Source organism: Typopeltis vanoorti, chromosome 24 (assembly GCF_054136105.1).
Source record: "Typopeltis vanoorti isolate ZY-2024b chromosome 24, IOZ_Tvanoo_1.0, whole genome shotgun sequence".
In the NCBI taxonomy this organism is placed as follows: domain Eukaryota; kingdom Metazoa; phylum Arthropoda; class Arachnida; order Uropygi; family Thelyphonidae; genus Typopeltis; species Typopeltis vanoorti.
Window position 1 is genome coordinate 34112088 of NC_143572.1, and position 16340 is coordinate 34128427.

General features: G+C 35.3%; 1 protein-coding gene across 2 annotated transcripts in view; it reads left to right on the plus strand.

Annotated features, from left to right (window-relative positions):
• The window catches only part of rho-7 (rhomboid family intramembrane serine protease rho-7), a 141330-nt gene that overhangs the window by 21438 nt on the left and 103552 nt on the right, over positions 1-16340 (plus strand). For both annotated transcript variants that reach the window (XM_090413817.1, XM_090413818.1), the window contains exon 2: positions 1165-1345. In XM_090413817.1, the coding sequence (XP_090269943.1) occupies positions 1165-1345 (181 nt within the window). The remainder of the gene's footprint in view (positions 1-1164; positions 1346-16340) is intronic.

The window sequence follows — 16340 nt, forward strand, 5'->3', positions numbered from 1 at the left end:
ATATACAAGATGTCAGAAAGGATGGATAGCTGGAACCCACCTGAATCATGGAAGAGAATAACTTGTATCATGATGATTCGTGCCCGCCATCAAAATAAGGATATTACGACTGCTGCCCAATGCTCCCTGAATACAGTAAAAACAATCAGGCATGAACTAGAGACTTGCAATGGTGACTACGAGGATGTAGCAAGAAGAAAGATCCCTAGCAGACGATCTGATTGCGTTCGTACAGCAGAATTCCTCGCAAATCTGCAGGAACAGGTGTTGAAGAACCCTGGCATTGGAATTCGGGCTTTGTTCGTGGAGTTGCTAACTGTAGTCAAGCCCTGGATAACAAGGGTAGCCAATGGTAGGCCGTATGTATGGCAGCAGGATTCGGCCCCTTGCCACACCTCTGGGAAAAGTCAAAAATGGTTGTCTGAAAATTTCTACGACTTCACCAGTCCAAATGTTTGGCCTCCAAACTCCCCAGACCTTAACCCCATGGATTATTTTGTATGGGGCGCAGTTGAAAAAGACACCAATCGCACTTCCAGTAATACAAAAGCCCAGTTAATGGATAAAATTAAAACAGTTTTTGCGGCCCTTCCCAGGGAGACTGTAGCATCAGCTTGTTCGAGGTTCCGAAGCAGAATTGAAGCTGTGATCGATGCTAATGGTGGTTATTTTGAGTAAATCTTGTTGATAGTATTGTAATTAACTCTGCCTGTAATGTTTTTTTGTCAATTCATTAAATTTAATAGATACAAAGAAGATTTTCTTTTTCCTTACGAAACTGTCAAATTTATCCCGAACACCCTGTATATATATACACACACTGAAATATGCTGTGTGTGTATACAAACACACACACACACACACACACACTTACAAAACAAAACCTTTGTTTCAGAAAATCCATGTATTATTATTTGCTTTTGTGAGCTACACTATTTTTTTTTATTTTATTTTTTTTATTTTTTTATGTTGACCCCACACATGAAAGGTCACAAGACCTATAACACTAAGTGCCATGTGTGGGCATGATTAAGAAGAAAAATGTAACCTGTTGATATGTTTCTTAAATAGTGGGAGGTTATTCATTGAGAAAAACAGTGATTTTAATGATCATTGTGAATTGTGAATATCTATTAATTCATTCTTATTTTAATAATAATCTAGGTTATTGAATTTAAAGAAATTTGCTTGGCAATCATGGCATTCCCATAGGTATTTGAAAAGTGCCAAAAGTAGTGACTCCCCTGCAGTTAAGCAAAATGTATCATTAGCACCAAAATATGATCCAGAATTGGGACCATTCCAAATAAAGAAACTTTTGAAACCTTTAATTTTTACAGTTTGTGTAAGTAAATATGTTTCAAATTCTTAATTTGTTTTTCTCTTAGGTTTTAAGTAATTTTTTCATATTTATACATACCAGTCCCTTTAATATGTGTTATGCTTTCGCACAGCCTACACATTTTACCACATAAGCTTCCGTAACTGATAATCCTGCGGAATATGTGTATTGTCCTTAAAATTTTGAATGAAACGATCCTCTGTAGTTCACTGAGTATTGATGATGTTCATTGGTTAGAAAAATCAAGATTTGCATCCTTTCTAGGATGTGAAGAACGTTTATAAGAGCTTTTTCATCTCTCAAAACAAGTAAACTAACTGTATGAATACATGCAGTTAGCAGAGATAATACATTGCCTTAGTTGCTTTAGCCATAATTTAGCATTGAAAACAATAACAATGGACACTCATTTTATAGACATTCTGATAGAAAGATGCAATAATGTAGTGATAAAAAGTTCATACAGTGATAAATCATGAAATAAAGTTCACTCCCAAACTGCAATGTTTGATGCTTGTGCAATTGTATAAAGAGAGTCTTGAAAAGGAATCACAACAAGAGTAAAGATGGCTATTTGTCTTCTTTTTGACAACCCATCCAATTGAGTTTGTATAGCATCCTCCAAGTGGAATCTTGTCATATGCCTTTGTAATATCCAGGAGTATTTTGGTGTATCCATTCCTCTTATCTCTTTGTGTTGCCACTCTGGTAAAGAACATGAACAGATTGCTAACCAGGATCTATCTTTAACTAAACTATGCTGTCCTCTATAGAGGATTCAACTGTTCACTCACTTCTGGAATGCGATACCTAACCATCTTTTCCAGTATATTGATTATTACACCAGAGATACTAATTGATCTATAATTTGCTGCATCAGTTTTGGCTATTCTCTTGCATGATAAAATTGTCTTGCTTTCCTTCCATTCATTAGGTTGAAGTTAAACAATCAAGTCAGAAGAAATGCTGCTGTTATGGACATTCCTTCAGCACCTTTATCAATAGCCCATCCACTGCAACTGCTGTATGCAAGTTGAGCTCTTGTAACATCTTTAATAATTTTAACTCATCTACCTCTATTCTTTCATCCACTTCCCCCACCATCCATTGAGCTAATGCTCTGGCTGAATTATATACCTTGCTAAAATGATTATTTAACAATGCAACTATTTCTTATGTATATTTCATACTTTTTTCCAATCTGCATTCACTGAGGTTATTCTTCTATGATCACATTTTCTTTTATTTGATAAAAGCAATAAAATTCTTTTGGATTTCCTGTTTGGATAATTTCTTTTCATAATCTGATTTTGCCTTCCTCACCATGACTGTCACTCCAGAGTCGCATTATTGCTTTTCTCATGATATTGAATCTGCAATATCCTTTGAATTTAAAGTGTTATTCATCCATTTTACTCCTATATGAGTAATTCTAACTCTTGGGGATGCAGTTAGATATTGCTTTAGGCACCCCTTGACTGATTTCCATTCTTCTGTTCATTCTTCTACTATGCAGTTTTTCAAGTGAAGACACTGCATCAAGCTGCCTTCATAATTCATTATAATCACCTGCCTTATAATTTCACATGTGCTCCTTTTTTTTCAAAGATCTTAGAAATATTTTCACCTCCCCCCCCCCCCCACTACAAGGATTACTCTAAATCCATCACCATACCCTATATCCGAGGCACCTCGGAAAAAATCACAAAAATCCTAAAAATACATAACTTCTTGTTACAAACCATATAAAAAATTGACATTCCTTATCCGCTCAACTAAAGACCAACCTCCCCTCCCCTAGACCTACCTGGTGTATACCAGGTCCCTTGCAGCTGTAAGCTGTCCTACTTTGGCCAAACAGGCAGGACAGCAAATATCAGAATTTCAGAACACAAGGACTACATCTGGTTTCACCAATACAGCCACTCTGGTCTTGCTGACCATGCACTGGATACCTGCCATAGAATACGGTGGAAGAAAGTCAGGATAATACACTGTAGCAAATACAGATATGAAAGGCTTTTCATAGAATCAGCTTCACCCCTAAGAAACGATCCAAACCTCAACAAATTTGGCTGCATGAGACTTCCTCAAATTTGGGAAACCTACATCAGAAGACCTTCAGCCCAATCGCCCAAGAATACCAACTTTGCCTGCTAGAGGGCACCATCAGGACTTTAGGAGAAATAACAGCTTCATACTTCTGCCTCATTTATTGTTTTGTTGTGCCTACGTGCACGTGTCTTGTACTTAAGTTCTTGAAAATGGCAACATGATGTTGCCGAAATATAGAAATATATTAAAATTTATTTTAATGTATATCCTAGTACATTGTAATTTCCTTAAATAATATAGTGAAAATGCATAACCAACGTCTAAGCCTTTCCACAAGAAATATTTTCACCCTTAAGTCAGAACTGCATGAACACTTGCCAGTTGGAGACATAATGGTCAATTCATTGATAGAAAGATTCTCATATGCCATTACAATGTTCTTGTACCATGAGTCCTTCCCATTGCATGCTGCTTAAGGTAGTAGTTACCCTAAGTAATTCTATAATTACATTTTCCCTAATCTTACATGCTCTTTCATCTGTATTCTCAAAGTGGAACTCAGCCGTAATGATAGTCCTCCTTGTATCTACTGTCCTTTCACATGATTCTGGTCTATAGTAGCATTCAATTGTGCAGTTTGTCCTGTTATCTCTATATCACACCATACTGCCTCAAACCTGTTTGCTGTATTACTCATACCACTGCCACCATCATTGGAGATTTCTCTAGTTGGATTTGATTCTTCTGCAATTATTAATATTACTCCTTGTTCTTCTTATCTTCTTTGTCTCCCCAAAGAAACTGAAGCCATTAAATTATATTCTTGCAACAGTATCTTTCTTTATCATCAGCAGCAGCCAGGTCTCACTGACTAAAAATTATACTCACTGCTACCTATCAATGCTAACAACTCTTGCCATTATTCCTGTTGCTTCTGGCATTGGTGTATACACATGAAAATAGACTATCAGGGATTCTTGAGCCAAATTCCCCCCCCCCCCCCCATCCTTATTCATAGTTAACACTTTTCTTTCTTGACAAAACTAGTCTTAAATTTTCTGGTTTCATCCCTGACAAGTTGTCATTTTCCCTTCCTGTCTATCAATACACTCCGATTTCTACCACTTAGTGCATGCAGTCACCCTGACATTGACATTCCCTGACAGTTCACATTCAGTTTTTGCTGAGAATTTCTACTAGTGCCTGATACCAAAAACCATTCAAGTGCAATCTATCTTTTGTGTACAAATCCTTCTGATAATCAGAGCACTCCATACATCTACATACTGCACATCATTTCTGCTGCATAGTCTGCTTACTGACTCATTTGCAATCATATCTCTCCTGTCACACCATGGTAACAGATTTTCAATCTTTACTCTTTTGCTCTTGTTTTTTTTGCTTCACTCAACAACTCTTTTATATCCTCTCTCTCTCTCTCTCTCTCTCTCTCTCATTGCCTACTTTTCTCCTTTCAAATCACCCATTCCAACCTGTGCAGTCATGTTATTTACTCATTCTACTTGCTTATATATTGCTTCACTAACTTCCCAAAACTTTGGGAAACACTTTCATTGCTTGCTTGGTCTCTAATCATGGAATCTTATATCACTATTCTTTTTTTGCCATGTTTCTTTCATATCACCTTTCTTGCACTCTCTCACCTCTTTCACACCATTATCACCATCTTGCATTCTAACAGATACAGTCTTGTTTACATTCCACTTAGCATACATCATTACCTGCCACATCATTTTATTTGTGCCTTCATTTTATTTCCACTCACATCAACATTTCATGCTCCTCAGTCTGCCTGGTCAGAAGCCCAGTGGATTTTCAGCATTCCTTAAAGGCAATTTGGAGGTCTCCTCCCAGTTACTCAGCTTTCATCATTAAGCTACCCCTTTTATTTTTATTTATTTATATTATGATTTTTCAATTTTTAAAAAAATATTTTCCACACATTTTGTACACACACAAAATACTAAGAATTGTTCAACATTGAGAAATTAGGTAATCATTATCCAGAGTACTCAGTATTTGAAACACACTCTCCTCCTGTGCCTCTAAACCTCGAACCTGCCCTATCCCTCTAGCATTAAAATTGACTCCTCTAGGATGAAATACTCCAATAAAGTGTTCATTGAACAATTCCACTATGTCCTCTGCATCAGTCACTCTATTCCCATTTTTATCCCACAATATCATTCTTCCATAGTAATTTCTCCTCTTACTGGCCACGTGGCTAAAAAATTCCCTAGGATTGTCTTTGGATCTTAGGGCCAATCTCCTCTCATATTCCAGTTTTGCTTTCCTTACCACACTAGTCACTCTTCTTGCCTGTGTCTTATATTCTTCATGCATCTTCTCTTCACCTGTCTCCTTATATCTCTTCCATAGCCTCTTTTTCGATTGCAATTCCTGTTTAATATTGTTTGTCATCCACTTTACTCCAAATTGTGTCCTCTTCTTCACTCGTGGTATACAGCTTACCATTACTGCTAACAAATATTCTTTCACAATTTCCCATGCACTAATGATATCCCGGCTTTCCAATTCCTCCCTCCGTAAAACTTCCCGAAGTTGATGTCTAAGACTATTATAATCACCTGCTTTATAATTCCACATAAGTTCCCGTCTCTTTGATACTCTTGTATGTCTATTCATTTTCCAAGTCAAAACCATATGGTCACTCTCTCCAACTGGTGGGAGAGATGTCATCTCAGTTATTATCAACTCTTCTGATGCTATAACCAAATCCAAAACTCTTGAACCTCTTGTTCCCTCTGTTACATGTTACCTAAGACATTTGTCCCTCAAGAATTCTAGAAATTCCATTCCCCTATTGCTACATGCATCTTCCTCTCTCCAATTTATACTACTGTAGTTAAAATCTCCCATAACAATCATTCTTCTTGCACTTGCCAAACTCAACTGTCTAAACATCTCCTGGTCCTGTCCTGTCTAATCATCTCCTGGTCCTTTCTAATTATGTAGAAAATAGAATAAATGTTATTTGATTCAGAATCCAACATGATTTTCCATCACAAAGGCTGCGTTTGTAAATATTATTTAATGTAAATAACGTAAATTATAATTGATATCATATAACTTCCTTAATTATATCAAATATTTAATTATTTAATCAAAGAAATGTGTTAATGGTAAATAGATTCTGTATTAAATATTATTAAGCTATTTTATTTATTGTTATGTCAATATTATAGAAACTTATATTTGCAATATTAACTACACATTTATTGAAAAGCAAATATTCTAATTATTCCTATTTGTGTATAAAGCTTAACGTATGTAATGACTCAATGTAGTAGTATAGCCTTGTCTAACATTGGCCAGAATGTTTATGTTTGTCTGTTGTCATGGAGACGCATGAAATAAACGAGCGTGAGTGGAACAGAGCGTGGGCTAAAGAGAGAATAAGAAAAATATAAAAAAAGTAAGGAGTTGGGATGGAAACTGGGAAGTAAAAGGAAGCAGGGTGATAAAATAAAGAAGTAGAAGTAAATAAAAGGTTCTTAAGGGTAGGAGTTAAGTGGATAATTTTTATAAGTGAGCACGAACATAATGAATTTTATAGTTAGCTGAAATTAAAATCAGCAGTAATAATAGAAGGAAAATTAAAGCTACAATCGGATAAAGTAAAAAGCTGAACATTCAAGGAAGAATTTTGAATAAACCCAGCTGATCTAGTATTGCAGCTTATTTCCGATTTGCCCTAAAGAGAACCTCACAGTGTTTTAATTAATTTATGAGTAGTAATAAGGATGGTTGAAGTGCCCTGTAATTGATGTCAAGAATTCTGAAGCGTAATTGATAGTGCTTTAAGTATAACTGCGGATAAGTTTTGTAGATGTGTTTTTATTCTTTAAGTGTGATAAGTAAATTCCAGAAGTTTGCTCACAACAAAATAGATGTTCTAGGAACCATTTCCGGTAAGGTCTATCATAGTGAATTATTAACTTTAACTGTGGAAACCCTTCGTGATTGAGAGTTGGAGATAGGAATTGTTTAAAAGATATTTTCAGCTATTAGATCCTGTAATATTTTGAATTTATAGCATGACTGAAAAATGTGTGAAAAATAATTAGATTGGATGTTCAGTTATATTCATTTAAGTGTAAAAACTTTATAACCCAGAAGCTAAGGAGGTGTATGTGAAGACTTGGAAGATTGTGCTAATGTAATTGACTTGACTTAATGTTTGACTTATTTCTATTGTTTAGAATTAGAAGTAAAATTTATGTAAGTGTTATATGACCCATATTAAATGCTTTATTTGTTAACCTAACTGTTGTATTTGCCTGAAATTCTTTTTACTGCACCGTTCACAAAAATTCGAATCTAGTGGGAATCCCAAAGAGAGAAAATAAACACTTCGGCCTGAATGAATGAAAAGACTGCTAACTAATTTTGAATTGATCCTACTATTTCATATAGACTTATCTAAGGATAGAGTGGCACAGTATAATAGAAATTTCTCTACCCTTAGATCAGTGATCAATTTACAATTAGTTTTCCTTTATTTTATGAAAGTGACTTTTAACAAGATGGCGGATTCGAACATCAAGAGAACAACGTCACGACACCACCCTCTGTGCTCCTGGATCTGTAGCAACACCCCACTAAATATCCTGTCTTGCCCACCTCTACTTCACACCATATGCTTTCAAAATCATTAGTGTCGCTGCCTTCCAAATCCTCCACTCTTAGAGGACACAGGTCGTCACTTATCATACACAGTACTCCACCACTACACTTTCCCTTCCTCTCCTGCCGAAAAATGCTGTACCTAGCGACTTCTATTCCTGTGATTATATCCTCTTCTGTCACCCACGTCTCAGTGATCCCAATAATTTTTGGCCAGGCTGATGCTATTTGCGCCACCAATTCTTCTCTCTTATTCCGGATACTCCTGGCATTAGTATAATTCTCATAACTGTAATGATATACAGTCGCTCTCTCTCAATCTCTATCTCCACATTTGGTCACTTTTCTCTAATACCTGTGATTTTCTCCACATCCATTAAAAACTTGGATTAGTTAAACTGGGAGCGATAATCCAATACTGGCCTGAGTATTATATAATGGTATCATTACTCCCTTTTTCTTATAAGTGAATTTTTTTAATGGCATCATCTGAGCTTTACTAGTTGTCTTGCCAGTATAATTCCCAAATTTCACATTCACTGTCAGAATATTCAAATCCTTGTATTTATTATCTTGTTTTAAAAAATTATTCATTCAACTTATCTTCTTACCCAATTGGATATACAGTAGTCCTCACTCTTATGATCTAATTTGTTCCTGAAATGTTGTTTGTTATTCTAGCTGGTTTCCAAAAATTGAACAAAGTAACACACTGCATTGGCCACCAAACTAGAAATAGCACTTACGAGGGTTGTCTTAAAAGTTCTCGGCCTTGACCATAGATGACAACACTATCGACAAATTTTTTTTATCTAAGTTGTTACATCTGGGATATAGTTGAGATATTTAGTGAGCAATTTCTAAAGGTATTTCATTCTTGTGAATGTGGCATCATGCAGAACTTGAAAGCAGTGGGAAAGGAGGAGGAACTGTTAGTAAGTGAACAGAAGGTATATGAGGAATTGAATAGACTTGATGTAAATAAGGCTGCGGGACTTGATGCTATTTCACCACGTGTCTAGAGGGAATGTGCCAGAGAGTTGGAATGAGGGAATGTGCCATCTGCAAATACCCCAGAGGGGGTATTTGCAGATCTTACTGAGAACCAATACAGGTATGGGATAATGGTGCTGGAGCATCACTGGAATAAATGTATTAGTCTTAAGGGAGATTATGTTGAAAAATAAATATAATTTATTATTATTATTATTACTTGACACCTCCTGGGAGTCCAAAGACTCATTGAGGGAGGGCATCTACTCTACAACTCTCTATCTCCACCACCCACAATTCACGAACTATAATGAACCACAACTACACCAACGCTATCTACTGCCCACCGCTACCACTGGTATTTTCACAGATAATCACAAACATCCAAGCCCATAGCAGGATTTGAACCCGCAGCCTTTTGGCTGGAGAGCAGATATGCTAACCACTCAGCCAGCCAGGCCGGTAATTTTGAATTTCAAATTTTGAAATTATAAATTAATTTTTTCATTGTTAGACCGAGAACTTTTCAGACCACCCACATAACTAGCAAAATGATAAAAAAACACTTGTGTTTAATTATACAAAAGCAAAAGTGGTAAAAATGTTACAGGGTTTACTATTTTAGAGCTTCTTAAAATTAAAAAAAATTTAACTTTTGAATTCAGTAAGTTTCCTGTAGCATGAAACTTACTGAATTCAAAAGTTAAATATAGTAAAGCATACCTGACATTTGCTAAGATCTCCAAGTTACATTTTTGAAAAGCGTCGAAATTGTTGTAATGTAAACTTAGTTAAGATTAAAAGTTCTTCATACTGTGTTTTGTATTCTTACATTGACTTTTCCCCTTTCTGGACATTACAAGTGTACAAGTATGCACTGCACTGTAAATGATTTTAAATTCAACTGATAATAAATGAAGAGTAGGTAAATACAATAGTTTGCAGGCTGTAGTATAATGTCCCTGCACCTGTTAAGTGATCTGCACATAGTACAGTGGCTCATAGCTTAAGAAATATAAATACGTTAGCACAAGAATATTTTAACATTTGCCAAATATTTCAGTAGAGGTAGAAAAAGCAATAGGACGGCTAAAACACAACAAGAGTCCTGGTAACGATAACATTACTGGAGAAATTATTAAATATGGTTGTGAAAGTATGTTTACAGAAATGCACCAACTATGTAATATGGTATGGAAAGAAGGGAAAATGCCAGAGGAGTGGGTGAAATCAATATTAGTAACATTATACAAGAAAGAAAATAAGCTAGAATGTAAAAATTATAGAACAATTGCCTTGATAAGTCACCTTGGTAAAGTGATGATGATCATATTGACAGAAAGATTGAGAACACAATTGGAAGCATACCTTGCAGACGAGCAAGCAGGATTTAGGAAGGACAGAACTACAATTCAACAGATTTTGACAATGAGGTTAATAGCAGAGAAAGCTAGGAGAAAAAACAAAAACATATATACTTGCTTTGTTGATTTTCAGAAAGCATTTGACAATATTGACCAGAAAGTGACATTAGCAGTTCTGGAATCCTATGGAATTGATAAAAAACTAATAGCTATATTAAAAGATGTTTATCAGAATGCGGGTGCAGCAGTTAGAATAGGTGATGATTTGGGGAAATGGTTTAAAACAAGCAGAGGTACTAGACAGGGAGACCCAATATCACCAAGCATTTTTATCGCACATTTAGAAAGAGCAATGGACAAATTGAAGGAAGATGCCAAAGGAATATCTGTACACGGAATGAGAATTAACAATCTGAGATTTGCAGATGACATTGTTATTATTGAAGAAGACGAAAGAGAACTACAAAAAACGCTGAAACTGTTAAATGAGGAAGGGAAGAGATTTGGACTTGTTATGAACTTTGAAAAAACAAAGACAATGGTATTTGGTGAGAAGAACATGAAACTAAAGATACAAGTGGATGGAACTGATATAGAAAATGTAGAACAATTCACATATTTGGGAAGTAAACTGACATATGACTTGGACTGTAAAAAAGAAATAAAGATCAGGATTGCAAAGGGAAGGACAAATCTGAAGGCTATGGATAACATCTGGAAAAGTAAAGTGATCAGCCTGCAAACTAAACTAAGAGTACTGGAAACATGCCTCTTCAGCGGTGTACTGTATGGATCTGAAACGTGGGTAATAAATAAGGAATCAAGAAAAAGAATTTTGGAATTTGAAAGAATTGGTTACAGGAAGATTCTAAGAATAGGATGGGTACAGAAAATCACCAATGAAGAGTTCTATCAGAAGATACAACCAAAACAGAATCTAATGCAGAAAATTATAAAACGGAAGCTGCAATTATTTGGACACATCTGTAGAATGAGTGAGGATCGGATGATAAAGTCATTTATGTTTGGTATTTTGGATGGTTTAAACAGAAGAGGTAGACCATACAGAGAATGGATAGACAATATAAAAGACTGGTGTGGAATGGGTGTACAAAAACTGTTACACTGTGCACTGGACAAAGAAAGGTGGAAGAAGATAATGAAGCAGGCATCGGACATCAACGGACAGTGAGCCCGTGGTTCGTGATGATGAAATATTTCAGTCTGAAATTAACAAACTATCCTCAGTGGCTTGATAGGAACAGTTTTTACATATGGGAGATTTTTACATATTTAAATTTTTTTTTTTTAATTGAGACCTAATTCCTACAATAGTCTAATATTATCTTTAATTGAATTTATAAATTAAGATTATTATACGAAATTGTGAATTAATACCTATCATTTATTCATCACTCTGATGAAATTTACCTCTCTTTAGTGCTTTGCAATGTAACATCACGTGGCTCGTTCTACTTTTGAATGATCAATTGTTTGTATTCCACCTTGCAAAAACTGTTCCTATCAAGCCATTGAGGCTAGTCTGTAATTTCATACTGAAATATTTGGTAAATATTAAAATATTCTTGTACTAATGTGTTTATATTTCTTAATTTAATGTCACAAGTATCTCTCAATTTCTTAATTTTAATGTCACAAGCATCTCTCAAGAATAGTGGCTCATAGCATTAAAAAAAAATTTTTTTTTTTAAATGCAAATATGTATATAATATTCTGTGATGTAAAATTTGGTTATTGGATAAAAAATAAACCACACTGATTCGGTTATTAAAAGTCATTCATACTAGTTAAGTTTTATTCTCAGTTGTAAGTTGTGGTCCAGCATGATGGAATTCATACTGGTTATAAAATTGATTCAAGATATACAAGATTTAAGGTGACAGTTGGTATTAGTGCCCCAGGGTCTTTAGTCTATTGTTTTATTCAATATTTACATTGACATTGGGAAGGATTTGCTGATGCTTATCTTTGCATCATCAGCAATGCAAATGATATGCACCACTTGCAGAATGATTTGAATAAGCTGAAATTACTGGCGTATGGAAATGGCTATCAGTTCACTGTTAGCAAATGTAAAGTTATACCCTTTGGTGTGATGAGATATCCAATGGCACATTATATTGGTGGACTTATGCTAGAAGAAAGTGATCAAGCTAAGAAAAGGGGAGATTCCCTATGAGACCAAAGCAGTGTCTTTCAATATTCCAAATCATTTGTAACTTAGAAAATAATTACAATTCTGAAACAAACGTTGACATGGATAAAGAAGTCATTTTGCCTCTTTACAAGTTTTTGATATAACTTCACTGTTATATGGGATCAAGATCATAGTTACTGGTTTTCAAGGCGATGCATACATTGGAGAGGGTGTAAAGGATGGTGTTAAAGATGATATTGGGACTATGATGTAGATTATCAAAACAGACAGAGAATTTGAGCAAACGTATAAAAGACTGTCAAACTTCTGAACTGGTATCATATAGGATACCAGTAGATGGAATTTTTCATTTTATATTGGATAATCAGGAATGATGTTAAAGATGATATTGGGACTATGATGTAGATTATAAAAACACAGAATTCGAGCAAACGTGAGAAATAGGAAATGAAAGACTTTCAGACTTCTGAAAGTGTCATATAGGATACCAGTAGATAGAATTTTTCATTTTATGGGGGAGGGGGAGGATGAAAGGGTATTGGGAGTTGGTAATGAATACAGTCAAGAAAGGGATGAGAGAGTTAGATTTTTCTCTTATAGAGGGATACATGATTGGAATGGCTTGCCTTTGGGAGGTGGTGAACCCAAATAGTGTGAATGAATTCAAGAAAAAGTATGACAGTTGGTGTTGGTGATATGTGTCCTTCCTCACTGAGTCCCTAGCTATTAGTGTTTCTAGAGAGGCATTTTGCTGTTTCATTAAATAATGCATCTTCCATTGCTATGTAGTAATTTGTTACTTACAGAATGCTACATTGATTATTGATGGTTAACAGCTTGATACAAATTTAATTTTAAAAACATATGGTATTGTGCCAGTCATATTTTAGTAAATTGAAGTATGTTTATTTTTTACTTTGTTCACATTTACTGATTACATTTAATTTTTATATAATATGTTTTTGAAATCCTACACAGAACACATCATTTTCAATGTTCACAGTAGAAGTTTAGAGGTTAAATTCCCTAAGAGTTATTAATTCATGGAAATGTCATTCTTTTATAAATCTGTTTGGAATAGTAAGATAAATTTAATTTACGTAAATTATCATAGCATGTTAATATATTTTGAATAATAATTTGAAATGAACTTAATTCTTATATTAATTTTAATTACTGTTTGATTTTGGTTTGTGTTTACCTTTCTGGATACCTAACCTAATTACCAACTTTTTTTTTTTTTTTTTTTAACTGGTGTGAATTCATAATGGATTTCTTTTGTAGTTAGTCATATCAAATATACAGTGGGTGATCGGTTAACAAACAGTTCGGACTGTGAAGAAATCGGACAAAGAACACTTTCACGAAAGATTTTTATGTTCGGACAACAAACGCATGTTCGGATAACGAACGCTTCACAGAACAAACACAAGAAGAAGCGACACTATGTAAGATTTGTAGAACTGTATTTTACTTCCATCTATGAACGGTTTCTGGAACGAGACTTTGACAGTTGTATACATAACCTTTTTATGCACTAGTTGATTTCTGTTCTCTGAATTTTTGTAAGTGCTTTTCTGAACTTTTTATTTAAAAAAAAAACTGATAATATTATGGGGCCTAAAAAGAGTGGAGTGTCAAGAACTGTGCTCACCATAGAAACCAAGCAAGAGATAATAGCCAAGGTAGAGAGTGGGCAGACGATGTCTGATGTTGCTAGGCAGTATGGCTTGAACAGGTCTACAGTAGGCAGACATGTTTCAATTCAATTTTAGCTAAGAAAGATATAATCAAGAAGACTCAAGCTGCTAATGGAGTAATGAAAATCACATCTGAGAAACAAATATGTGCCATCCATGAAAAAATGGAGAGATTGCTTTTAGTTTGGATAAAAAAAAGGGAAATGAAATGAGATGTAACTAGTATGACTATCATTCAAGAGAAGGCTAGGGAAATTTTTGAAGAACTGAAGAAACAAACTCCACATTTGTCACATGAGGAGATAAAATTCAAGGCTACCACTGGATGGTTTGCAAAGTTTAGGAGATCTGGCATTAAACATGTGGTAATGCACGGTGAGTCTGCTAGTGCAGATAAAGAAGCTGAGAAGTTCTGTCTCAAATTTCAAGAATTCATTAAAAAAGAAGGATATTGTCCACAACAAATTTTCAATTGTGATGAAACTGGTTTATTTTGGAAGCGCATGCTGAACCATACCTACATCACGAAAGATGAGAAAAATATTCCTGGGCATAAACCCATGAAAGACCGATTGACGTTACTTTTGGGAGCTAACTAACGCTAGTGGTGATATGAAGCTTAAACCGCTTCTTGTCTATCACTCTGAGAACCCTAGAACATTCAACAAAAATTCCATAATTAAAGAAAGACTGCCAGTGATGTGGAGATCGAATGAAAGGGCATGGGTCACGCAGGTTCTTTTCAAAGAATGGCTGTTTAAAGTTTGTGCCCCAAGCATCGAGGATTACCTTCAGACCAATGAATTGCCATTGAAAGCACTGTTGCTATTGGACAATGCACCAGGACACCCAAAAGACCTTGAAGATAATTTGCTGAAAGACTTTCCCTGGCTGACAGTTCAGTTTCTGCCTCCAAATACCACTTCATTGATTCAGCCAATCGATCAGGGGGTTATTGCTGGTTTCAAGAAATTGTACACTCGTGCGCTGTTTCGTCGGTGTTCTGAAGCATGCCAGTTCTCCTCGACGATGACATTAAAAACGTTTTGGAAAGAAAAATTTGATATTCTTGAAGCTATCCAGCTCATTCAAAAGGCGTGGTCAGAAGTCACTCAATGACAGTTGAATTCTGCTTGGCAAAAGCTGTGTCCATCCTGCATTCAGGGAGATGGAGATGATGTCCCTGAAATTATGGATGAAATTGTGACAACTGCTAGAGATCTGGAATTGGAGGTGACTGAAGATGCCATTGAAGAGCTCATAATGGAATGTGAAAATGATCTGACGACAGAAGAACTTCAAGAACTCTTGAATGAAGAACACCAAGAAACTCAGCGAGATGTGTTTTGCTCTTTTTCAGAAGAAAAAGAGGAAAACGAAAGAGGACCAATGCCGACATCTGCTATTAAAGATCTTTTGAAGAAGTGGGAGGATGTCAGAACAACAGTCTTAGAATGGCACCCAAACCAGGTTGAGGTCAATAGGCTTGGGGATCTCTACAATGACAATGCTATTAATCACTTCCGAAAAATCCTGAAGAAGAGAGAAAAGCAATTGACATTGGACAGATTCTTTAACGCCCCACAAACGGGAAAAAAAACATGACTGATGAAAATGCAAGACTGTGTATGTATGTATTATTGTTATTATAAATAAACATAGTAAGAAATTATATAATTTTTTTTTGGGGGGGGAGGGGGGTCTCCAGAACGAATTAATCAAATACCCATAAAAATCTATGGTAAATCGATGATCGGTTAACGAACAATTCGGGTAGCGAACATCGTCTTTGAACGGATTATGTTCGTTAACCGATCATTCTCTGTATTAATAATACACACACACACACATATGAAACGTTTTGTTATTATTTTTATTGTTTGGAACTATTGTTATAGTTACAGAACATTCTTTTGATAGGCAAAATCTTGATAATTAAATATGCTAATTAATTGACAAAGGTCAGTGGATGTTTATGCTTCCTGTGTTCTGATGAAGACTGTTGCATGCAAATAAAATTTCTAATTTCTTCATCTTTA